This window comes from Dipodomys merriami, unplaced genomic scaffold (assembly GCF_024711535.1).
Source record: "Dipodomys merriami isolate MVZ:Mamm:240054 unplaced genomic scaffold, mDipMer1.0.p SCAF_3, whole genome shotgun sequence".
NCBI lineage: Eukaryota > Metazoa > Chordata > Mammalia > Rodentia > Heteromyidae > Dipodomys > Dipodomys merriami.
In genome coordinates this window covers 72,986,334-73,010,056 of record NW_027204492.1, presented here as the reverse complement: position 1 = coordinate 73,010,056, position 23,723 = coordinate 72,986,334, and the positions used below count along the sequence as shown (strand labels likewise).

Below are 23,723 nucleotides of genomic sequence, written 5' to 3'. Positions count from 1 at the left end.
GTACCCGATAAGAAGCGGAACGGTATGTGGGAGATAGGTACAGAGAAAACTCGTTAAGATACAGAGAAAGCTGGATTTAGAAAAACCTAAAGGGGAGGAGGAACCTCAGGCATTTTTAACTTTTTTTTTTTTTGAGAAAGCTGGGACAACTTCAAGGCCCAAAGGGTGGGAGTTGAGGAGGACTTGGTTTCAAGAAAAGTGTTTTGAAAAAGGGAAGGTAAAAGTCTCCAGGGCTACAAGGCTAGAAAAGGCCAGAGGCAAAGAAACTCTCCGCTAGCCACAGCCTCAGGTGAAAAAGGAGGAAGAGTTTGTAAAGTGTTTAATGAGGACAGAGAATGGATCCTGGCAGGTATTTTTTAAGCCAGTAGGGTTAAGGCAGGTGGCCCCTACTCTCAGTCCTCTTGTCTAACCTTAGCCTCAGTCATACCCACATGGCTGAAGACCATCCAGGAGGGGGAGCATGTGTTTGCGCGCGTGCGTGTTCCTGGGAATACCAGGCAGAGACAGAGATTGAGACAAAAAGAGAGATAGACAAGAACAGAGAGGGGGGGAGAGAGACAGGGGTGGTGGGAAGGAGAGAGAGAAAAAGAATAGAGAGGAAGAGAGAAAGGAAGAGGAGAGAAGAGAGCTAAAGCACTATAGGCCACGGTGAGGCAGAGTACTTAAGAGATAATGCAGAAAGCTCCTGCTGTAAGACTAGAGAAGATCCTAAAACTTACCCTAAAAATATAGAGGGAGTGTATGTGGGGTAGCTTTACTGGACTGGTTTGGGAGTTAACTGGCAGAAATGGTTCCTGAATAGGCGTTGTCACTGAGCCATTTAACCCGCCATGAGTGGCTGAAGAGCAAGCTTAAGGCACCCCATAACTATGACTCCGACTGGTGAGGGGGGCCTGAGGCTACAGACAAGGGGAGGAGGGGCACAAGAGGGCTGGCTCTCTGCTCCCCCTCCCCTCAGCCTCGGCTGTCACTCACTACCCCAACAGTCGCCGAGGGGGCGGGCCCGGAGAGGTGGAGATGGGGGAGGGTAATCTTGGCAGGCGCCTGCTGCGTGGCGTAGGTAGGGAGTGCTGAGGGGGGCGGACGCCGGGGGGAGGGGTGTTGAACACGAGTGGGAAGCGGAGAGACACGGAGAGGGGGAGGGGATCGGGAACCATTTGAATGAGAGGAGGGGATCACGGGTAGAGTGGACTCCTGGAGGTAGGGCGGGCAAGGGTGTGTCGGGGGGCCACACTCTTGAGCCAGGTAAGGGAAGCAGGTGCGTAGCTGCGTTTTGTGTGTACTCGTTTGTGCGTTCTTAATGCCGTAGGCTCTTTGGTAGAAAGGGGGCGCCGCCTTTCCTGGAGGCGGGCTTCAGGGCTTCAGAGGCTATCTTTTCCTCCTCAACTAACGGGGCCCCAGGCGGGGGCTCTAGCTCCATATCCAACAACTATACTCCACTCCGCAATTTCCAGGCGGCCACTGGGCTGGGAGTCTCGCGCCGGGGGCCGGCACTGTCTCGCGAGCCCCCTCCCGGAGCCAGCCAATGGGGTTGGTCGCTGGCACCGCCCGCCTGCCTGGTGCAGAGCGTTGGGCGCTGCGAGCGGCGCTGCCATTTAAAGGGGCCGCGACCCCTGTCCCGGCTGCTAGGGAGGGAGGTGGAGAAGGAGCTCGGGGCCGTCGCTGTCTGCAGTTCTAGGCTTGTAGCCGTTACAGTAACCCTGCCTCAGGTAGGGGTCGGGCCGGATCAAGCCAAACGGAACCTGCCGGCGATATTTCACAGTAGCGGGGAGGGGGGTCTGAGGAGAAATCGTAGCTCCAAAATGTCTTCCTGTAAATGCCTGAGGTGGGGGGTGGGCAACTGGAGAAGAGAGGGCTGAGGAAGCAATGGGAACGGGGGACGGACAGACGGGGCTGAAGGGAAGTGGGCTACTCGGAAAGGTAACTGGGGGTGGGGGAAAGAATGGTATAGAAGGGGGAAGGGCTGAGGGAGGACCTGGTGAGGCGGGGAGGGGGGGTGGGGCCAGACCTGATGGGTAAAGGCTGGGGAGCTGGAGGGGGGGGCACTAAGAGTGAGGAGGGAATGTAAACTGAGGTCGTGGGGGCGGGAAAAGCTCCTGAGGCGATGGCCTGAGGAGACTCTGTGGGGACGTTCAGCCCGTGTGGGGAAAGGTAAGGGGGGGGAGGGGAACTGGTAGTTGCGGTGTGTGTGGAGGGAGGGGGTCGGACGGGTAGAATGACCAAACAGCCTGGCATACGTGGGCGCCAGGCCAGACCGGGGAATGCCACTCCCCAGAGAGGGAGATGTATGGGGGTGGCGGGGAGTGGGGGGAGTGGACCTTAGAACTAAAGCCTCTGGAAACGCTTGTCCGTTGTGTGTGTGTATGGGGGGGGGGGGGAAGCGGGTAGTGGACATTAAGACTAAAGCCTTTGGAAATGCTTGTCTGTTGAGGGGGGCTGTTCATAAGGAATTATAAGTGGATGATGGGGTGTGTCACAGAGCCTGTATAAGAAGGAATTCTAAGACCACCTCTACTGCCCCCTCTTCTAATCTGCAGTCCATACCCAGCCATCCTGATGGACCCCAGTGATTTCCCCAGTCCATTTGACCCATTGACCCTGCCAGAAAAGCCCCTGGCTGGAGACCTTCCAGTAGACATGGAATTTGGAGAGGATCTGCTGGAATCTCAGACTGCCCCAACTCGAGGATGGGCCCCCCCTGGTCCTTCTCCATCCTCGGGAGCTCTGGACCTGCTTGATACTCCTTCTGGCCTGGAAAAAGACCCTGGAGTAGTCCTGGATGGGACCACTGAGCTTCTGGGGCTGGGGGGGCTGCTCTATAAAGCCCCCTCCCCCCCAGAGGTGGACCATGGTCCTGAGGGGACCCTCGCTTGGGATTCAGGAGAACAGACCCTAGAACCTGGACCAGGGGGTCAGGCCCCTGAAGTGGTACCACCTGATCCAGGGGCTAGGGCAAATCCCTCTTCTGAGGGGCTGCTAGATCCTTTGGCTCCAGATTCTCCAATAACCCTGCAGTCCTCCCATATTGAAGAGGAAGAGACAACCTCCATAGCTACAAGGAGAAGGGGCTCCCCTGGGCAGGAGGAAGAGCTTCCCCAAGGGCAGCCACAGAGCCCAAACGGCCCCCCTAGCCCTTCAGTGGGAGAGACTCTAGGGGATGGAATCAACAGTTCTCAGACCAAACCTAGGGGCCCAAGCCCCCCTGCACATCCTTCTTTACCAGGTAGGTTGCCTAAGCATTTGGCAAATCATGGCTGGGGAGAGGGTGGAGATAAGGAGGGGTGGTTCTGTGCTTTGGAAAGGAGGGGGAAACAGAAGATGGTGAGAGAGAAGGGTAGGGATATGTGGGAGAAGGAGTTGAGGTTTGAGAGGGAGGAGTGGGTGTGTGTGTTGAGGATTAATGAAAATGTGCAGAGAGCACAGGGGCTATGAAAATGGAATTAGGGTATTTTCAGAGAGAATGTTTGTGGGAGAGGTTACCTTTTTCATATCCCCGGGGCTGGGGGGAGGGTTGGTATGCCAGGGTTCATCTATCCATTAGGATTTGGGGGAGAACATTAGGCTTCTGGCCTTTCTCTTTTATCATCCTCCTCCTCCTCCTCCTCCTCCTCATTATTATTATTTAGCTGTTTGATCCTAGATGAGAGCAGAATTTCTGGGATTGATAGATGTTACCTAGTCTTTAAAGTCCAAAACAGCTTACTGATTTCAGGAGAATGATAGAAATTCAGCATCTAGCCAGGTGCCAGTGGCTCACACCTGTAATATTAGGTACACAAGAGGCTTAGATCTGAGGATTGCAGTTCAAAGCCAGCCCAGGCAGAAAAGTCTGTGAGACTTTTCTCCAATTTTAAACACCAAAAAGCCAGAAGTGGAGTTGTGGCTTACGGTGGTAGGGTACTAGCCTTGAGCACTAAAGCTCAGGAATAGTGCCCCAGCCCTGAGTTTAAGCCCCAGGACCAAAACACGCACACACAAAAATTCAGTCTAGTATTGTATCTCTGATAGAGGGATATCCTAGATGTGAGAGGCTCTAGTTTTTCCCCTGTACTGACTAGTGTCCCCTCTCCAACCTATGATGATCTTGGGACTTATATAACCACCCAAGTCTAAGGCTAACTACCCATACATCAATACTTCCCCCACCTTTCTTGCTTCCTTTGGGTGGTTGCATTTAGGTTTGCTGGTAAAATACAAAATCTTCATGAGAGATATGTTGGCTATATGTCCATAACAACCAATGTTTGGGACAGAAAGCTGTTAGAAGGTGTAGGATATATGTTTCTTTATAGGAGAACAGTTGCACATACCCCCTTCCCTTAGTACAGAGCCTGAGGTAACCCTGAGAAGGGCCCCAAGAAGCCACAGGCACTGAAAGCGGTTTTCCCTTTCAGTTTTGAGTAGTTCTTCCCCAGGAATGGAGGTGGGGGTTGGGCCAGGGGGGTGGTAAGTGCAGGCTCAAGATTTAGGCTGCCTTCTGCTTCCTTTGCAGGAGATGGCCTGACTGGGAAGGCGAGTGAGAAGCCGCCTGAAAGGGTGAGGGGGGAGGGGACTGGAAGGAGTCTTGTTATCTCTAGGAAGGACAGACCCTTCATTTTTCCCTCTCAGACATTGAGTGCTTTGAGGTAGGAGGGTGGGAGCTCTCATATCTTCTGCTTCAGAAGAAAGTACAGCCTCTTTTTATCCCCCTCTCTTAAGGGCTGGGCCAAGGGTCTCTACTCTCACTTCCCCCTCCCATCTCCTGTTGTTCCCCAATCTCTATACTCCTATTAGCCTGTCCTTTGGGTCAGTTGTGCTCCACATTTTTCCAAGGTACAGAAGAGAAGCGAGCGTGTTAGAAGAGCAGAGCCTCCAAAACCTGAGGTTGTGGATTCCACTGAGAGCAGTGAGTAGAATTTGAGGAGGTGTGACCTTGGAATTATGGGTATGGACAATAGTTAAAAGTGGGATGTGGCAGGGCATGGATCTTCTAGCTCATGTAGTCTCTCTCAGGCAGAGTGTGGAGTGCCTGTCTCTGCTATGTGTTGGCATGGGAACCAGGGGCAGTGGGAGAAATTGAAAACAAGAACAGTGAGAATGAAGAGTTTCCTGTTTCAACTATGCCATCCCTGGCCCCAATCTTCTCTTTGGGAGTCTCTCCCTTCTCCTCCCTGGAATATTATCAAGTAACTAGGAGTGAGAGATACCAATATAATAGGGGAGGAGTGGAATCCCAGAGTTGCAAGGATCAGGATTGAACTGTTAGTCTGTGGTCATCAGATAGCTGGAGACCTGGTCTAGTGGCCTTTTCTCCCTGCTTACCCCCCCCCAACTCTCACAGTTCCAGTGTCAGATGAGGATTCTGATGCAATGGTAGATGACCCCAATGATGAGGACTTTGTGCCATTCCGGCCCCGGCGTTCTCCTCGCATGTCCCTACGCTCAAGTGTGTCACAAAGGGCTGGGCGCTCTTCGGTGGGCACCAAGATGACTTGTGCACATTGCCGGACACCATTGCAGAAGGGGCAGACAGCCTATCAGCGCAAGGGGCTGCCTCAGCTTTTCTGCTCTTCATCTTGTCTCACCACTTTCTCCAAGAAGCCCTTGGGCAAAAAGACCTGTACCTTCTGTAAGAAGTACGTGAGAGCCTTAGGGGTGTGGGGCAGGATCAGGGTGGGAGTTGTGACTCAGGCAGAAGATTGTATTGGCAAGAACCAAGCAGAATGGAGCTGGGAGAGTTAATTTAGAAAGGTGGTCAGAGAGTATTTGGCTCTGTGATTGTCAGTCCGAGGAGAGGGAGAAAGCTGCTGAAATGAGAGGGTAGTCCTAAGTGAATATTCATACCTGTTACCCCTTCCAGGGAGATCTGGAATACCAAGGAATCAGTTGTGGCACAGACTGGTTCAGGAGGCTCCTTCCATGAGTTCTGCACATCTGTCTGCCTCTCTCTGTATGAAGCTCAGCAACAGCGCCCCATCCCCCAGTCTGGGGATCCTGCTGATGCCACTCGCTGCAGCATATGCCAGAAGACTGGAGAGGTGAGGATGCTTGGTTGGGGATGATTTACAGAGCCTGGCCAGCCCTGACCTGCTCCTCTGATTTTGGGGCTGCAGTGGCCAGGCCCTGTGGAATGGGGTGTGGGGAAGGAAAGGCAGCCATCATGTGGGAACACATTCAAGGATAGAGCTTCTCCAGGATGTGTGCAGCTGGCCCTCTTTGACTCCCAGGACCTCATCATCAAGTCATCAAGCCTGATGTACAGGTTGGGGGGTCCCTAGGCCTCCTTTCTGCTGTGAAGGTCTAGGGTGAGGTGGAGGGTATCTTTGTATTGGGGTGGGCGGTGGTGGCCAGGCCCCAGCTCAGGGTGTATATGTGTGTGTGTGGCAGGTCCTGCATGAGGTCAGCAATGGCAGCGTGGTACACCGGCTCTGCAGCGATTCTTGCTTCTCCAAATTCCGGGCCAACAAGGGACTGAAAACCAACTGTTGTGATCAGTGTGGCGCTTACATCTACACCAAGACCGGGAGCCCTGGCCCTGAGCTTCTCTTCCACGAGGGCCAGCAAAAGCGGTTCTGCAACACAACGTGCTTGGGGGCATACAAGAAGGTGGGGCCGAGGGAGTAGTGCATTAGAGGGCTGTGGAAGGGGGTGTGGTTCTTGGGGGATAAATAAAGGTGCCTGTTGGGTCTGAGCTAGGAGAAATAAAACAAATAAAAGGGGTTTTCAGTTGTATCTGTTATGTTTTATTTTTGAAGCTGGCTGGTGGACACACAGGCCTTTGTTATACCATCAACTATACTTTTTTTTTGTATGCCTGAAATATTTCGTGTTTAAAAAATTTAAAAATAAAAGTAAAGGGACAAATCCAGCCTCAGCCTCTCCTTCCCCATCCTCACAGAAAAACACACGTGTGTACCCATGTGTCTGGTGCAAGACCCTGTGTAAGAACTTTGAGATGCTATCACATGTGGATCGTAATGGCAAGACCAGCTTGTTCTGTTCCCTGTGCTGTACCACTTCTTACAAAGTGAAGCAGGCAGGGCTCACTGGTAGGTGCAAAGCCCTCTTCTCTGAGACCCCTGCTGGCCTTCCTTCTACTTCCCATACTCTTCTGTTCTAGAGTAATCCCTGCTTCCTGACCTAAGCCCCAACCACATCTTCCTGTGGATTTTCTGTTCCATCTTTGCCCTGCCTTACACATTCTGTATGCTCTCTCTTTCTCTCTCTCTGTCTTGCTCTTCTCTCTTTCTATGCCCCAGGCCCACCCCGACCCTGCAGCTTCTGCCGCCGCAGCCTCTCTGACCCCAGTTACTACAACAAGGTTGACCGCACAGTCTACCAGTTCTGCAGCCCCAGTTGCTGGACCAAGTTCCAGGTACTCTAGACCCTGGACCTGGGACGAAAGGGTGGCAGTAGCACAGAAAGAGAAGGGGTAGGAGAATTGGGCTAGGTAGGCCTAGGTAGAGCAAAGAACAAGATTAATCCCCCCCCACCAACACCACACACATCTTGCCCCTTCCTTACTTGTCTTCCTTCCCTCCAGCGCACAAGCCCTGAAGGGGGCATTCACCTGAGCTGTCACTACTGCCACAGCCTCTTCAGTGGCAAGCCTGAGGTCTTGGATTGGCAGGTAAGACCCTCCCTACTCTCCCACACCTTGCTACATGTCTTGAAGGGGTCTTTCTACTCGATTGAGATGTTACAGTTCTGCCCTCACTGCCCTGTGCCCTCCACCTCAGGACCAGGTGTTCCAGTTCTGCTGCCGTGATTGTTGTGAGGACTTCAAGCGCCTTAGGGGTGTGGTGTCCCAATGTGAGCACTGCCGGCAGGAGAAACTCCTGCATGAGAAACTTCGGTTCAGTGGTGTGGAGAAGAGCTTCTGTAGCGAAGGTAAGGAAGTGGGGGAAGGGGCAGAAGACCTTTTTCTTCACTGCCAGGGAGAATGACAGAACAGAAAGTTTGGAAAGAGGTCTAAGGTGCAAAGCCTTCTGCTCAGAATGTTCTACTTCATCCAAGACTTTGTGCATGAGGAGTCATTTCAAGGAAGTTTCAGGTGTAGTGCCTCAAAACAGTTGGGTCTTCTCACAAATATCTTTCTCAGGACTCTGCTTTCTCTTCCTCTCTTTTCCAGGCTGTGTGCTGCTATATAAACAAGACTTCACTAAGAAGTTGGGCTTGTGCTGTATCACTTGCACTTACTGCTCCCAGACCTGCCAACGTGGAGTCACTGAGCAACTGGATGGCAGCACCTGGGACTTCTGCAGTGAGGACTGTAAGAGCAAGTACCTGCTATGGTATTGCAAGGTAAGGAAGGTCAATATATTGGAAAGGATACACAAAGAAGCTAACAGGGAGTGTGAGTTGTAACACTGACATCAGAGTATGAGCAGATCTCCAGGTTGGGGGCTGAAGAGGCACATAGTTTATCCCAAGGGAGAAGACCCAGCACATTTTAGAAAGAGAGGTCTGACTATCCTATTGATGCCCTCAGGCTGCCCGGTGCCATGCATGTAAGCGCCAGGGGAAACTACTGGAGACCATCCACTGGCGTGGTCAGATCCGTCATTTCTGCAACCAACAATGTCTGCTGCGTTTCTATAGCCAGCAGAACCAACCCAACTTGGATACCCAAAGTGGGCCAGAGAGCCTCCTGAACAGTGAGTGCTGGGCAGTGGGCACACTACTGGAACTGGCTTGGATTCTTCCAATCCCAGACCCATCCCTTTTCTTCTTCCTCTGTTGTATCCACCCCTTCCCTGGACAGAGGTCTCTCAGTACTGTGCTCTCTTAGTTTCCAGACCTTGTGAGTACCAGAGAGTCTTTGGAGTTAAGAGTCCACTGATTTTCTCTAGGCTATATTTTTAGGGAGTAGTACCCACTCAGGGAGGTTGGGGCATGTAGGGGTGTGGTTACTTTCAGGGAGAAGAAAATATCAACATAAGCTCTACCTTTAGCAATACCAAAAACTATTACTATTTTAAAAATATTATTCTGCCACTCTACTAAACTCCTGAGGGCTAAGTGGAAAATTTGTTGTGGGAGGGATAGAGTGTTTCCTTCTTCTTTGTAGCTAGAAGTAAAAACAACTTCTTGGCTACTATTGCTGGGGCACAGAGAAGACTAGACCACGGGTAGGAAGGAAGGGGAAATCCTAGACTTTCTTTTTCTGTTGACTACCTGTCAGTGAAAGTCTCCTGGAATAGGGGTGAGGAAACCAAGAGAGCTAGTTCATCCAATGGCAGCTTTCATTTGTCTTTATCTACAGGTCAGTCTTCTGAGTCAAAGCCCCAGACACCTTCTCAAACCAAAGTGGAAAACAGCAATACAGTGAAGACCCCAGAGGAAAATGGAAATTTGAGCAAGGTCTGGGCAAAAGCCAAGGGGGAGAAGATAATGTCAGAGGGGAATACCGTAGCTGGCAGTTCTAACCATCTTTTGTCTCTTCAGATTCCTGTGAAGACTCAGTCAACTCCAAATGCTCCCACACCACCCCCTCCCCCACCCCCAGCAACTCCCCGCAAAAACAAAGCTGCCATGTGTAAGCCACTGATGCAGAACCGAGGAGTCTCTTGCAAGGTAGAAATGAAGTCCAAAGGGAGTCAGACAGGTGAGCCAGGGTACCTAGATGCCATAGACCGAATTCTAGAGACCTCAACTCTATGTCCAACATCAGAAAATGTCTTTGGTGGCTGAGGTAACTTGCATATGGTTCTTCTAGAGATAGAATTATCTCTTAACATTTTGTTCAAGAGCAGTTTTGAACTGAACACATTTTAGAGCTTTTGGGAATGAAGTCCTGGGTCAGATGTGATCCATTTAGCAAGGCCTCTGAGAAGATCCCTTTCTTGTCAACAGAAGAGTGGAAGCCACAGGTGATTGTGCTACCCATTCCAGTGCCCATCTTTGTGCCAGTGCCTATGCATCTGTACTGCCAGAAAGTCCCGGTGCCTTTCTCAATGCCTATCCCAGTAAGTGTCCTTGCCCTTCCTGGCTCTTTACTCTTCTAAGATTAAAACCTACTATCTCCCTTATTCTCATCAGCTGGCATCTTCATATTCTGGTGTGGTTCTTGGCATTTAGTTGGGATTTGTACCTCCAGGTGCCTGTGCCCATGTTCTTGCCCACTACATTGGAGAGCACAGACAAGATTGTGGAGACCATTGAGGAGCTGAAGGTGAAGATCCCTTCCAACCCTTTGGAAGCTGACATCCTGGCTATGGCAGAAATGATCGCAGAGGCTGAGGAATTAGACAAGGCCTCATCTGACCTTTGTGGTATGCCATGATAGCATATGATTGCAATGATAAAGGCTGCTACGAGTGTGTCTGCCTACAAAGGTGGAGAGTGGTGTTCTTGGTGCTGGGGATAGCTGGCATGAGCCCTTGAAAACCTAGGATGGTACTGGGCAGGAGCTACAGTGACTGAAACAATTTCTCTAACCTCCCAGATCTTGTGAGTAACCAGAGTGCAGAAGGACTTCTAGAAGACTGTGACTTGTTTGGGCCAGCTCGAGATGATGTTCTGGCCATGGCTGTTAAGATGGCTAATGTCCTGGATGAGCCTGGACAAGACTTGGAGGCAGACTTCCCCAAGAGTGAGTAGGATTCAAATCATTCTCCCTGGGTATGGTAGCATTTGTATTATCAGGAAAGGAGTGTTTCTTGTGAGCCCCAATCATGGTTATTATGACCTTAGGATTTAGGTTCTTACAGTGTTTAAGATAGCTGGTCAGGACAGGGTACACTTTGATTTTGAGTTTTGTGTGGGTTTATGCATGCACATGCTTTAAAATACTTTTTTCTTGTGCCAATACTGGAACTTGAACTCAGGACCCTGTGTTGTCACTTCGCTTTTTCACTCAAGGCAATCTATCATTTGAGCTACATCTCCACTTCCAGCTTTGTTATTAATTGGACAAGAGAGTCTCATGGACTTTCTGCCCAGGCTTGGCTTCTAACTGAAATCCTCAGATCTCAGCTTCCTGAGTATCTTAGATTATAGGTGTGAGCCAACAGCACTGGCTTTTTTTTAACCTTAAATTATGGTGAAGAACACATAATACGAATTTTATCATCACCATTTTAAGTGTAGGGGTAAATATATCCACATTGCTATGAAGCTTTTGAGTCCAGTAAAGCTGTCCAACAGGTTCATCTTGCATCAAGTAGTCAAGTAACAAAGGTGGAATGGAAGGATTACAGGGTTGAGATCTTGAGAAATTGATTTCTTCCTTTCCTTTCTGTTAGATCCTTTGGACATTAACCCCAGTGTAGACTTCCTCTTTGATTGTGGCCTTGTAGGGCCTGAGGATGTGTCTACTGAACAAGACCTTCCCCGGACCATGAGGAAGGTGAGCATTTCACATACTGCATCTACAGAAGTAAGGCGTAGGCCCAAAGAGGAGAGGGTGTCTTTTTGGGTTTTTTTTGGTTGGTCATGGGGCTTGAACTCTAGGCCTGGGGTGCTGTTCCTCAGCATTTCAGCTCAAGGCTAGTGCTCTACCACTTGAACCACAGCACCACTTCTGGTTTTCTGGTGGTTTATTGGATATAAGAGTCTCACAGACTTTCCTGCCCGGGCTGGCTTTGAACCGTGATCCCAGATCTTAGCCTCCTGAGTAGCTAGGATGACAGGTGTAAGCCACCGGTGCCTGGTGAGGGTATTCTTTTAACCAAGCTAGAAACCTTAATGTGACCTTCCTGTTCTTGACCTCTAACACTAGCAATAATGAGGTCTAGCCAAACTTTGCTCTTCCCCTAATTTACCAGATTATCAAAGCTACTGAGGCTTTCTTTTCTTTTCTTTCTTTTTTTTGGGGGGGGTCCAGTCGTGGGGCCTGAACTCAGGGTGTGGGCGCTGTCCCTCAGCTCTTCAGCTCAAGGCTAGTGCTCTACCACTTGAGCCACAGCACCACTTCTGGCTTTTTTTTTCTGCTTATGTGGTGCTGAGGAATCGAACCCAGGGCTTCATGCATGCAAGGCAAGCGCTCTACCACTGAGCCACCTTCCCAGCCCCCATACTCTGAGGCTTTCTGCCATAGAAGTTTTCTGTTTTCTTACATCAGCTCCAAACCCTGGTGGTAAATCCTATCCTGAATAGCTTCCATGATGCCCTGACTTCACTTTTGTCACCCTCCTCTTCGTTTTTCTTCCAGGGTCAAAAACGGCTAGTACTTTCAGAAAGTTGCTCCCGGGATTCCATGAGCAGCCAACCCAGTTGTACTGGTCTTAACTATTCATATGGTGTCAATGCTTGGAAGTGCTGGGTGCAGTCAAAATATGCCAATGGAGAAACAAGCAAGGGTGATGAGCTGCGCTTTGGCCGTAAGTACTCCAAGGAGGAAGAAAGGACAAGGGAAGAGGGGAAGGGTCGAGGAGACTGTGATTCAGCTGAAGATGTCTAGGAATGATAATGGTATAATCACTAAAGGTGTTCTGTGAAAATGAAGTTGAATTGTAGATTGATTAAAGGGACATTCTAAGCCAGGCACAGGTGGCTCATAGTGTCATCCTACCTATTCAGAGAATGAGATCTGAGGATCCAGGTTTAAAGCCAGTCCAGGCAGACAAATCCAAGAGATTCATCTCCCCTTAACTAGCCAAAAGCCAGACGTGGAAGTGTGGCACCAGCCTTGAGTAAAAAAGCTAAGCAAGAGTTTGGCACCCTGAGTTTAAGTCCCACTATCGACACAAAAATAAAGAATAAATAAAGGGAGATGCTAGGGCTTGGAACATGGTTCCATAGCAAGCACAGGCTCTAAGTTCAAACCTTAGTAAAGATGTTGGGGCTAGGGATGTGAATCAAGTGATAGAGCACTTACTCATAAAATGCAAGGCCCAGAGTTAAGCCCCTCGTATCCCTCCCCATTTTTTTAAATTAAAGGGAAGCTAGGCACTAGTGCCTTATGCCTATAATCTTAGCTAATTCTAGCTACTCAGGAGGCTGAGATCTGAGGATCATAGTTCAAAGTCACTGTTGGCAAAAAACATCCCTGAGACTCTTTCTTTTCTTTTCTTTTCTTTTTTTTTTTTTTTTTTGCCAGTCATGGGGATTGAACTCGGCCTGGGCACTGTTCCTGAACTCTTCAGCTCAAGGCTAACACTCTACCACTTGAGCCACAGAGGCTGAGATGTGAGGATCATAGTTCAAAGCCAGCCCAGGCAGGAAAATCCATGAGACTCTTACTCCAATTAACCACCAGAAAACTGGAAGTGGTGCTGTGGCTCAAGCAGTAGAACATTAGCCCTGAGCAAAAAAACTCAGGGACAGAGCCTAGGCCCTAAGTTTAAGTTCCAGGACACACAGTACACACACACAGAAGTGCTGTAAAGTTTCAAGGCTGAAGGGTGGGTTTATTCAGAAGCTAGATGTAATTAAGAATTAATAAGTGTGGAGCTAAATGAAATTCACCAAGTGGAGTTTTCTTAATCCCATTCACCTCTATATGTCACTGCAGCCAAACCCATGCGTATCAAAGAGGATATTCTTGCCTGCTCAGCTGCTGAGCTCAACTATGGTCTGGCCCAGTTTGTGAGAGAAATTACTCGACCCAATGGTGAACGATACGAACCGGACAGTATCTACTATCTGTGTCTTGGCATTCAGCAGGTATCCCTTATTTACTGCCTCATTCCCTTCATCCAACACAGACAGGTCCTGCTAGAACTGTTTGTAGCCCACTCCCTGTTGTCACTTTTCTCCCCCCTCCCCATCCCCAAATCAAATGGTTAGCTTATCTTTAAACTCCTGTGATAAATAGGATACAAGATGTCTGTACTTTCTTAAAATCGGAATTTCTTTCCAGTACTGTTGTCATTACTGTGTGGGTCCCCTTTGTAATCCTTAAACCCATTTTAAGAGGAGAGGGCTGGGTTTCTTGAGTGATAGGCTAATGTTTAGTTTTCTCTAGGAGAGGTCAGTCATATATGACCTGACAAGGGGGTTTGGAGCTTCTCAGGAATATTTCCAAGCCCAAACCACAGTACTTAATGGTATAAGGACACCTGAAGGAAAGCACACTGGGTCATCTAATCAAGCAGCTGTTTCCCCTTATCTACTAATTATCAAGCCCGATGCTTGGGGCTTTCAGCACCATTTTCTTTCCTATAGGACTTAATAATCTGGCTTTATGTGTGTCCCTTTTTCTTTCTCTAGTACTTGCTGGAAAATAACCGAATGGTGAACATTTTCACGGACCTTTACTACCTGACTTTCGTTCAAGAACTCAACAAGTCTCTGAGTACCTGGCAGCCCACACTCCTTCCCAACAGTAAGGGTCATGGATGTAGCAACCCCTGTTTTCTCTCCTCCCTTCTTCCAACTCCAGCTTCCAACTCTGTGCTATTTGGCCTGCCACTCTTCAGGAAGGGTTCAAGGGCTGGAGCATGCAGTTGACTGCCTCAAAATTTAGAGCTAGAGAGCCAAGCACCAGTGACTCACGCTTGTAATCCTAGCTACTCAGGAGGCTGAGATCTGAGGATCTCGGTTCAAAGCCAGCCCGGGCAAGAAAGTCTGTGAAACTCTTATCTCCAATAAACCACCAGAAAACTGGAAATGGCGCTGTAGCTCAAGTGGTAGAGCGCTAGCCTTGAGCTGAAGAGCTGAGGGACAGCGCTCAGGCCCAGAGTTTAAGCCCCACGACCGACCAAAAAAAAAAAAAAAAAAAAAAGCTTTGGAGCTAGAGAATTAGGCGCCCTGCCATTGAACATGAGCTTAGGACTAGTCAGGTGTGAATGGCTCACAATCATAATTCTTGCTACTCAGGAGGCTGAAATCTGGAGGATTTGGGTTTGAGGCCAGTCAGTGCAAAAGTCTGTGAGATTCTGCTTCTAGAATAACCAGCACAAAACAGGGCTATAGGCTATAAGCTGGTAGAGCACCAACCAAGCTATCAAGCCAAGTGAACATGAGGACCCTAGTTCAAACTTCAGTACCACCAAAAAGATGAACAAAAAATAAGCCAAGCTGGGTGCTGATGGCTCAAGCCTATAATCCTTGCTACTAAGGAGGCTGAGAGCTGAGGATCATGGTTCCAAGCCAGCCAGTGCAAGAAAGTCCATGAGACTCTAATCTCCAATAAACTGTCAGAAACCGGAAGTCGCATTGTGGCTCACGTGGTAGAGCACTAGCCTTGAGCTGAAGAGCTGAGGGACAGCACCCAAGCCCAGAGTTCAAGCCCCACTACTGACAAAAAAAAAATAAGCCAAGCATGGTGGGCACATATCTGAAATCCCAATACTTGGGAGGCCAGGCAGGGAGGATCTACAGTTTGATGTTAGCCTGGGCTATAAAAAAATTTCCAAAAAAAAAAAAAAACAGCAAAGAAAAAAAAAAGAACAACAACAAACCCCTCATCAAACTCAAGTCTAAAGAGCTATCTCTAGAACAGACAAAAAAGATGGCCTAGATTTGGATACTGTGGCACTGTGGCTCAAGTGGTAGAGTGCTAGCCTTGAGCAAAAGAAGCTTAGGGACAGTACCCAGGCTCTGAGTCAAACCCCAGGACTGGCAAAAAATCTATCTGCTTACAAGTTGTGAGTAGAGAGAAAAGCTCCATGTGGAGAAAGAAAGTATTAAAAAATACCCAGTCATGGCCAGGTGCCGGTGGCTCACGCCTGTAATCCTAGCTACTCAGGAGGCTGAGATCTGAGGATCTTGGTTTAAAGCCAGCCCGGGCAGAAAAGTCCGTGAGACTCTTATTTCCAATAAACCACTAGAAAACCGGAAGTGGTGCTGTGGCTCAAGCGGTAGAGCGCTCGCCTTGAGCTGAAGAGCTGAGGGACAGCACCCAAGCCCAGAGTTCAAGCCCCACGACTGACCAAAAAAAAAAAAAAAAAAACAGCCAGTCATACTTTAGCATCTCTGTGTGTCAAGATTTTTTATCTTATTTTGTTCTTGTTTTATTTTATTTTTTTTGGGGGGGGGTCCGGTTGTGGGGCCTGAACTCTGGGCCTGGGCACTGTCCCTCAGCTCTTCAGCTCAAGGCTCTACCACTTGAGCCACAGTGCCACTTCCAGGTTTTTTCTTTTTTGCTTCTGTGGTGCTGAGGAATCGAACCCAGGGCCTCAAGCATGCAAGGCAAGCACTCTACTACTGAGCCACCTTCCCAGCCCTTGTTCTTGTTTTATTGAGTGTCAGATTTTATATACAATAGTCAGCCACTAGATGAGACATACATATGTCGTGTTTGTACACAGACTTTGGTGTACACAGAGCAGTTGAGTTTTGGAAGTTCATCCGTCTTGACTGGCCTCTCCCCTTGTCCATTGCAGATACAGTATTCTCCCGAGTGGAAGAAGAGCACCTCTGGGAGTGCAAACAGCTGGGAGTCTACTCCCCCTTTGTCCTTCTGAACACACTCATGTTCTTCAACACTAAGTTTTTTGGACTTCAGACTGCTGAGGAACACATGCAGCTGTCTTTCACTAATGTGGTACGGCAGTCCCGCAAGTGTACTACTCCTCGGGGTACCACCAAGGTGGTGAGCATCCGCTACTATGCCCCAGTTCGCCAGAGGAAAGGTCGAGGTATGAAGTTGCCTCTATTTTGCTTTTGCCCTTTCTCTGTTTTCCCCTGCCATGCCCCATCATACTTACCAGATTGGTCCTCTCTTCTGCCACTAGGTTTTTCTTTCTGTTGTTTGCAGAAAGATGAAAATTGCAAGTCCTTCTAGCTTACTAGCTAGAAGTGGCTGTTGAATAAATAAGAGCTTACTATGGTACCTCTGTCCTGCTTTTCCTCATTTTAAGGCAGTTTACCTCATTGCCTATCTTTTGGCAGAGGAAGTTATGGACAGCTATTAGATGTGTTTGGCTCCAGAGAAAGGTAACAGTAAATGATAGGCTTTCCTTGATTCTAAAACTATGTTAGTCTTCTGGCCTTGGAAATTTATTCTGTCCAAGGGCAGTCTTTAAAGGTTCCTTTTCTGGACCTGTGCCTGTATCTAGAATGATGCATAGAGGTTTGGGCCATTATTGTTTCTCTGTCCTAAGTAAAGCTCAACTTTGCATCATGATCTGTTTCATACAGTTTGTATAACTTCTGAGATTACCTCTTTAAGATGTCAACTTGGGGGAGATTATAAAGGAAGACTTCAGGGAAGTTTAGCTGTGGTCCAAGTGGTAGATTGCCAGCCTGAGTGACAAGGCTAAAGGACAGCACCTGGGACCTAAGTTCAAATACCAGTACCTGTACACAAAGAAAGGGAGAGAGAGACAGAGAGATTTTGGTAGTGAGAACTCAGGAGGGTTGCAGAACAGCCCTCTAAAGAATGATTGATTGGTAGGGAGATAATTGACCTCTTCTCTCTCCTCTTCCTTCTCTTTTATCTTTCTCTTACCTGTTCACTTGCTCTTCCTCTCCCTCCCTCATGCCTCTTTCTCAGGGCTTGAATGGAACCTAGGACCTTGCATATGCTAGGCATGCACTATATATTGATATACAGTGCCAGACCCATTTTATTTCTTCCTGAGATTGTATTTTGGGTCCTTAGGGCTTCTCCCTATTTCCTGGGTGGTGGCTTACTGAGCATGTGCTCTTAAAGAGTCTGGGTCATTTCCCTTCTCTATAGACACAGGTCCTGGAAAACGGAAGAGAGAAGATGAAGCACCTGTCTTAGAACAGCGTGAGAATCGCATGAATCCCCTCCGCTGCCCTGTCAAATTCTACGAATTCTATCTGTCGAAATGGTGAGTTGGCTGGTTTACTGGTATGGCATTAGCATACAGATACAAGGGACCTATTTTGCCCTGGTACTGATCTGTCATTCCACTCTCACCCCCACTATTGTAGTCCTGAAAGCCTCCGGACTCGGAACGATGTGTTTTACCTGCAACCTGAGCGATCCTGCATTGCTGAGTCACCTCTCTGGTATTCTGTGATCCCTATGGACCGAAGCATGTTGGAGAGCATGCTCAATCGAATTCTGGCTGTGCGTGAGATTTATGAGGAACTGGGTCGTCCTGGGGATGAAGACCTGGACTGAACCCATGTGCCACCTGTATTCATCTTTCACATCAATGTCTGTTCTGTGGCTACTCCCTGCAGAGTGACTGGCCCAGGAACCAATGCTACTCATTCTGAAGGGCCCTCACTGCCCCTTTCTACTCACCCATTCTCTGTCTTCCTAGGGACCCTTGGCTTTAACCTTCTTCCATACAACTTGACAACCATTCAACCCCAATACCCTATATTCAAGGGCCAGTCCCCCAGTGATGGGCAAAAATCCTCTGGCGCATTGGTCTTTATTCTTCACAGTAATCCTTTTTTTCTGGGACCAGACTCTGGTGGAGTGTTAATAGCGCTGGTGATCCTGTTGATGGGTTTCCTGACTCATCTGAGTAGATGAAGCCCCTTGTTCCTAGATCTGACCTAGGAAAAAAACCCAGCTGCCTTCTCTGCCCTGTGCCCACTGTTTCTCCCCCAATTTCCCAGTATCACCCAAAAAGTTCTTATTTGAAATGTGTGAAAGAGGGCTGGGAAGGTGGCTCAGTGGTAGAGCGCTTGCCTTGCATGCCTGAGGCCCTGGGTTCGATTCCCCAGCACCACATAAGCAAAAAGAAAAAAGCCGGAAGTGGTGCTATGGCTCAAGTGGTAGAGCGCTAGCCTTGAGCTGTGAGGGACAGCGCCCAAGCCCAGAGTTCAAGCCCCACAGCCGAAATTAAAAAAAAAAAAAAAAAAAAAAGAAATGTGTGAAAGAAATAATGGAACAAGAGGACCATTTATTTACAAGCATTTATATTCTTTCCCTACTATAAAATGATTGGTTGTTGGTAGCCTCTCACCACCATGCCTCCCACCCTACTCTGGCAAGCACCAGCCCATACGTGCTATCGTTTTTAAAGGGTTCCAAATGCTTTCCCCAAAGGCAGAGAATGACTAAGTATAGGGAGCAGACTTCTGTTGTGCAGACTTTTGTCCCTTTGGTTTATGTGTTTGTCCTCTCTACCATCTTAGGTTGGTATGAGCCATGGTGTCAACTTGCTTAGCCCCCTCTGTAACTGCCTCCCTTTAGTTCCGTGAACAGAGCTCCCAAGGCAAAAATCACCTTCTGACTTTGATTGGGGCTGGGTTCCCTTTTCTTGTTCTCCCCCTATCATAAGAGCCAGGCCAAGCCTGTGGGGGCCTAGATTATACAGGATGGGTCTGTGGTCCAAAGATAGGTGAGGAGTTGTAGGCATAGGCCCTGCCTCTACTACCTACATCTTCTCTTCTCCCCATCTTGCCTTTGTGGGCCCAGAAAACTATTAATGACTGGCAAAGGGGGTACCCAGTCCTTTCCCTGTTGGCTTTGCTGTTCCCCAGCCTCCTTTTTGTGTTTTTATAACTGTTACCAGTTTAGCCACTGTTTAAATTGTATATATTGTTATAAGGCGCCTGGCCTGTCCCTTCAGTGAGCCATGCCCACCCTTGTGTTGTAGTGAGAAGTTGTTGTCACAACTAACCTTGTCTCTGGAATTGTTTGTTTCAAATAAAGAATTAAAATTGTCTTTTGCCTTGGGGGAAGGAAGGTGGTCCTTGAAGAAAGTAAAGGGATGTAGAGGAGCTACGTGAATATTATAGGTGGGAGCCAACAGTGCCTAGCTCTTTTTTGTTTGTATGTGTTCTGGTTCTGGGGCTTGAACTAGAGCTTCATTCTTACTCAGATTTTTCACTCAACTGGTGCTCTATCACTTGAGCCACACCTCTATTTCCAGTACTGGGTAATTTTAAATCTCTCAAAGCATAAAGAAATTAATCTCAGCTTGAGAATCATTCTTGCCTACTTAATGAATTACTATTAATATTGTGGTTCTTTTTTTTGTTTTTTGTTTGTTTGTTTGGATGGTTGTTGGGCTTGAACTCTGGGCCTGGGTGCTGTCTCTTGAGCTCTTAAGCTCAAAGCAAGCCCTCTACCACTTGATCCACAGCGCCACTTCCAGTTTACTTGTGTTAATTGAAGACAAGAGTCTCATGGACTTTCCTGCCCAGGCTGGCTTTAAACCATGATCCTCAGATCTCATCCTCCTGAGTAGCTAAGATTATAGGTGTGAGCCACCAGCACCCGGCTTTGTAACAACTTTTTATACTTAAAAAATTATTCAGGCCGGGCGCTGGTGGCTCACGCCTGTAATCCTAGCTACTCAGGAGGCTGAGATCTGAGGATCACGGTTCAAAGCCAGCCCGGGCAGGAGAGACCGTGAGACTCCTATCTCCAATAAACCACCAGAAAACCGGAAGTGGCGCTGTAGCTCAAGTGGTAGAGCGCTCGCCTTGAGCTGAAGAGCTGAGGGACAGCGCCCAGGCCCAGAGTTCAAGCCCCACGACCGACAAAAAAAAAAAAAAAAAAAAAAAAAAAATTATTCAGGACTTGGAATCACTTGAGCATGCCTCCTACTCCTGCCTTTTGCTGTTTATTTTGGGAAAAGAGTCTCAGACTTTTTGCCTGGGCTGGCTTAGAAATTAAATCCTCTAGCCAGACACCAGTGGCTCACGCCTGTAATCTTAGCTACTCAGGAGGCTGAGATCTGAGCATCAAGGTTCAAAGCCAGCCCAGGCAGGAAAGTCCGTGAGACTCATCTCCAATAAACCACTAGAAAACCGGAGGTAGCACTGTGGCTCAAGCAGTAGAGTGCTCACCTTGAGCTGAAGAGCACAAGGACAGCACCCAAGCCCAGAGGTCAAGCCCTACTACCGACAAAAAAAAAAGCCTCTAAATTTCAACCCTCAGAGTAGCTATGTTTATAGGCATGAGCCACTGGTACCTGGCTTAATTTTAAAAGCTAAAAAAATTTCAGAATGCCATGTACCAGTGGCTCGTGCCTATAATCCTAGCTACTCAGGAGGATGAGATCTGAGAAAGTTCTAAGCCATTTTGGGAAGACAAAAATCTGAGAGACTCATTTCCAATTTGCCAGTGAAAAGCTAGAATAGAGGTATGGCTCAAGTGGTAGAAGGCAAGCTTGTGAGCATGCAAATTGAGTGAGAACCCAAAACCCTGAGTTCAAAACACAATACAATAGGGCACAATGTAATTGTTTCTCACTGTCTCCCAGGAAATTCAGAAATGCCCCCAAAGAACTGGATTTTCTTTTTATTTTTTTAAATATTTGTTATTGTAAAGATACTGTACAGGGGGCTGGGAAGGTGGCTCAGTGGTAGAGTGCTTGCCTTGCATGCATGAGGCCCTGGGTTCGATTCCTCAGCACCACATAAGCAGAAAAAGCTGGGGGTGGGACTGAGGCTTAAGTGGTAGAGCGCTAGTCTACAGCTGAAGAGCTGAAGGATTGCGCCCAGGCCCAGAGTTCAGGCCCCATGACCGACAAAAACAAAACAAAACAAGATACTGTACAGAGGGGTTACAGTTACATGAGTAGGCATGTACATGAGTACATTTCCTATCGAGTATTGTTACCTTCTCCTTTGATTTTCCCCCACCATCACTTCCCTCCCCACCTCCCCAAGTCCTCCCTCCCCCAGGAACTGGATTTTCATGAAGAATGGTCAATAGTTTGTCAGAATGAAGATACAAGGATCAGTGTGAACTAAAGCACAGAGGAAGGGCCTAACACAACATGGTGTGTGTACACACCCACGCACCCATATGCCTGCATGCAGATAAAGGCAGCTAGGGGAAGGGGAAAAGGATGTCTTAGAAAGGTAAGGTTTGTAGGAGATGATAAAGGAAAAATAGTGATCAGCTTGTAAAAGACATTTAAGGTCATGCCCTATTCTTTCAGGTTGACTTGCCATCTGGATTTGCTCAGACCATTCCTAGTTTTAGCCCTGAAAGTTGAGCATCCCAAGAACCCTCAGTCTGGCAATCCAGGGCAATCAGACTTTATCCTAGACAGTATTCTTGTTGCTCTTTATCCTAGGAGAGGAAAGCCATTGAAGAACTTTTTAATAGTGCTGGGAGCACAGCCTGTGATCTCAACACTCAGGAGGCTGAGGCAGGAGGATTGGGAGTTCCAAGCCAGCCTGGGCTAAATAGTGAGACTGTCTCTAAAAACAAAGGACTGATGAACTAGTGGAATGGCTCAAGTGCTGGAGCACCTGCCTACAAAGCCAGAGGCCCTTAATTCAACTGCAATACTGACCCTCAACATCCCCACAAAACAAGGTAGGGCATTTGCCTAGCAGGCATAAAACCCTAAATTTAATCTTCAACACCACAAAAAAATGACTTTCACAAAGAAGTGGCAGTATATACTTCATGTATGGATGAGATATAGGAGGACTGGTTGCTAAAGGAAATCAAGAGAAGCAACAGAGAAGATGCATGGCACAGAAATGGTTAGTGTTTGCTTCTGGCACCTGGCAGGCTAGAGTTCCATGGCTCAGCCCTATCTTTTCTTTTACTTTCTTTCTTTCCTTCCTTCCTTCCTTCCTTCCTTCTTGTTGGTTGTGGGTCTTGAACTCTGGGCCTTGGCACTGTCCCTCAGCTCTTCAGCTCAAGGCGAGAGCTCTACCACTTGAGCCACAGTGCCACTTCTGGTTTTCTGAGTGGTTTATTGGAGATAAGAGTCTCATGGACTTTCCTGCCTGGGCTGGCTTTGAACCATGATCCTCAGATCTCAGCCTCCTGAGTAACTAGGATTATAGGTGTGAGAGCCACGGGCACCCTGCTTAACCCCTATCTTTTCTAGATATGAATCCTGGGCAAGTTGCTTCATCTATATGGGCTGCAGTGTCCTCAGCTGTAGAATGGGAGCAGTAATGTTTTGTATCTCAATGTAGGCCTGAAGCAAGCACTTTAATAGCCATCAATTCTTGTGGTCTACACTTTCTTTCATGTTGGAGATTACAGCAACTATGAAGGAAAAGCAAAAGTGGAGGAGAGGGATTTGAGAAAGATTTGAGAAGAATCAGTAGTCATTTTTCAGGCTATCTGTATTTTAGTGTGAATAAGTTCTATTTGGAGTTAATTCTTGCAGCTATCTGCATTTCAAGACATTCATATGTAATTGAGAAGCCTTTGTCTCTGAAAATGAATTTGCTGAGAAATAAGGGACCACAAGGGCTGGAGTGGGGGGAGCTGACTCAAGTAGTGGAGTGTGTTCTCTCAGGGACAAGGCCCACAGTTCAACTCACAGTACTGCCAAAGGGCAAAAAGAGGATGGAGGTATATTTCAGTGGTTGAGCACTTGCAGAAAAGGCCCTGACTTATATCACCAATACCAAGGAGAAAAACATTTTAAAAGGGGACAGGGAGGCTGCTGAAAAATACCCATTTATTTGGGATCACAAAGATTAAAGGAGAGCAAGGTGCAGGTGGCTCATGCCTGTAATCCTAGCTTCTTGGGAGGCTAAGATCTGAGGATCATGGTTCAAAGCCAGCCAGGGCAGGAAAGTCTGAGAGATTGTTATCTCAAATAAACCATTCAGAAAACTGGAAGTGGCGCTGTGGCTCAAGTGGTAGAGCACTCACCTTGAGCTGAAGAGCTGAGGGACAATGCTCAGGCCCAGAGTTCAAGCCCCAAGACCAATAAAAAAAAAAAAAAACAGCAAAAAGAGTCGTGGACTTTCCCCCCTGGGCTGGTTTTGAACATCAATCAATCCTCAGATCTCAGCCTCCTGAGTAGCTAGGGTTACAGGTGTAAGCCACTGGTGCCTGGGGTTCTGAGACTCTTTTATTTGGGGGAGGGGGGTCCGGTCGTGGGGCCTGAACTCTGGGACTGGGCGCTGTCCCTCAGCTCTTCAGCTCAAGGCTAGTGCTGTACCACTTGGGTCACAGTGCCACTTCTGGCCTTCTTTTTTGCTTCTGT

At 48.1% G+C, this 23,723-nt stretch overlaps 1 protein-coding gene across 7 annotated transcripts; it reads left to right on the top strand.

Moving 5' to 3' along the window:
• On the top strand, positions 1-19,464 carry Zmym3 (zinc finger MYM-type containing 3). Of its 7 annotated transcripts, none has more exons than XM_070040303.1 (25): positions 1-22; positions 2,538-3,223; positions 4,493-4,536; positions 4,813-4,885; positions 5,321-5,615; positions 5,840-6,017; positions 6,367-6,585; positions 6,878-7,028; positions 7,239-7,354; positions 7,523-7,609; positions 7,719-7,869; positions 8,111-8,283; positions 8,471-8,636; positions 9,245-9,342; positions 9,427-9,586; positions 9,835-9,947; positions 10,079-10,253; positions 10,427-10,573; positions 11,226-11,329; positions 12,134-12,302; positions 13,436-13,587; positions 14,134-14,248; positions 16,251-16,505; positions 17,549-17,666; positions 17,770-19,464. In XM_070040303.1, exons 2-25 carry the CDS (start codon positions 2,557-2,559, stop codon positions 17,960-17,962), a joined length of 4,119 nt encoding a protein of 1,372 aa, XP_069896404.1. In that variant the 5' UTR covers positions 1-22; positions 2,538-2,556; the 3' UTR covers positions 17,963-19,464. The 7 variants fall into 7 exon arrangements, with proteins under 7 accessions (XP_069896404.1, XP_069896402.1, XP_069896405.1 ...); XM_070040301.1 differs by lacking the exon at positions 1-22 and adding an exon at positions 1,177-1,258; XM_070040304.1 differs by lacking the exon at positions 1-22 and adding an exon at positions 1,225-1,245.
• Positions 19,465-23,723: the final 4,259 nt, after the last annotated feature.

What these genes read in the sequence shown, in the direction of transcription:
- Zmym3 (XM_070040303.1), top strand. Translation starts at nt 2,557, where the DNA reads ATGGACCCCAGTGATTTCCCCAGTCCATTTGACCCATTGACCCTGCCA. An exon ending in GAAGAGCTTCTGTAGCGAAG is followed by an intron (nt 7,870 to 8,110) that starts GTAAGGAAGTGG and finishes TCTCTTTTCCAG; the next exon opens with GCTGTGTGCTGCTATATAAA. An exon ending in TGTGTCTTGGCATTCAGCAG is followed by an intron (nt 13,588 to 14,133) that starts GTATCCCTTATT and finishes TTCTTTCTCTAG; the next exon opens with TACTTGCTGGAAAATAACCG.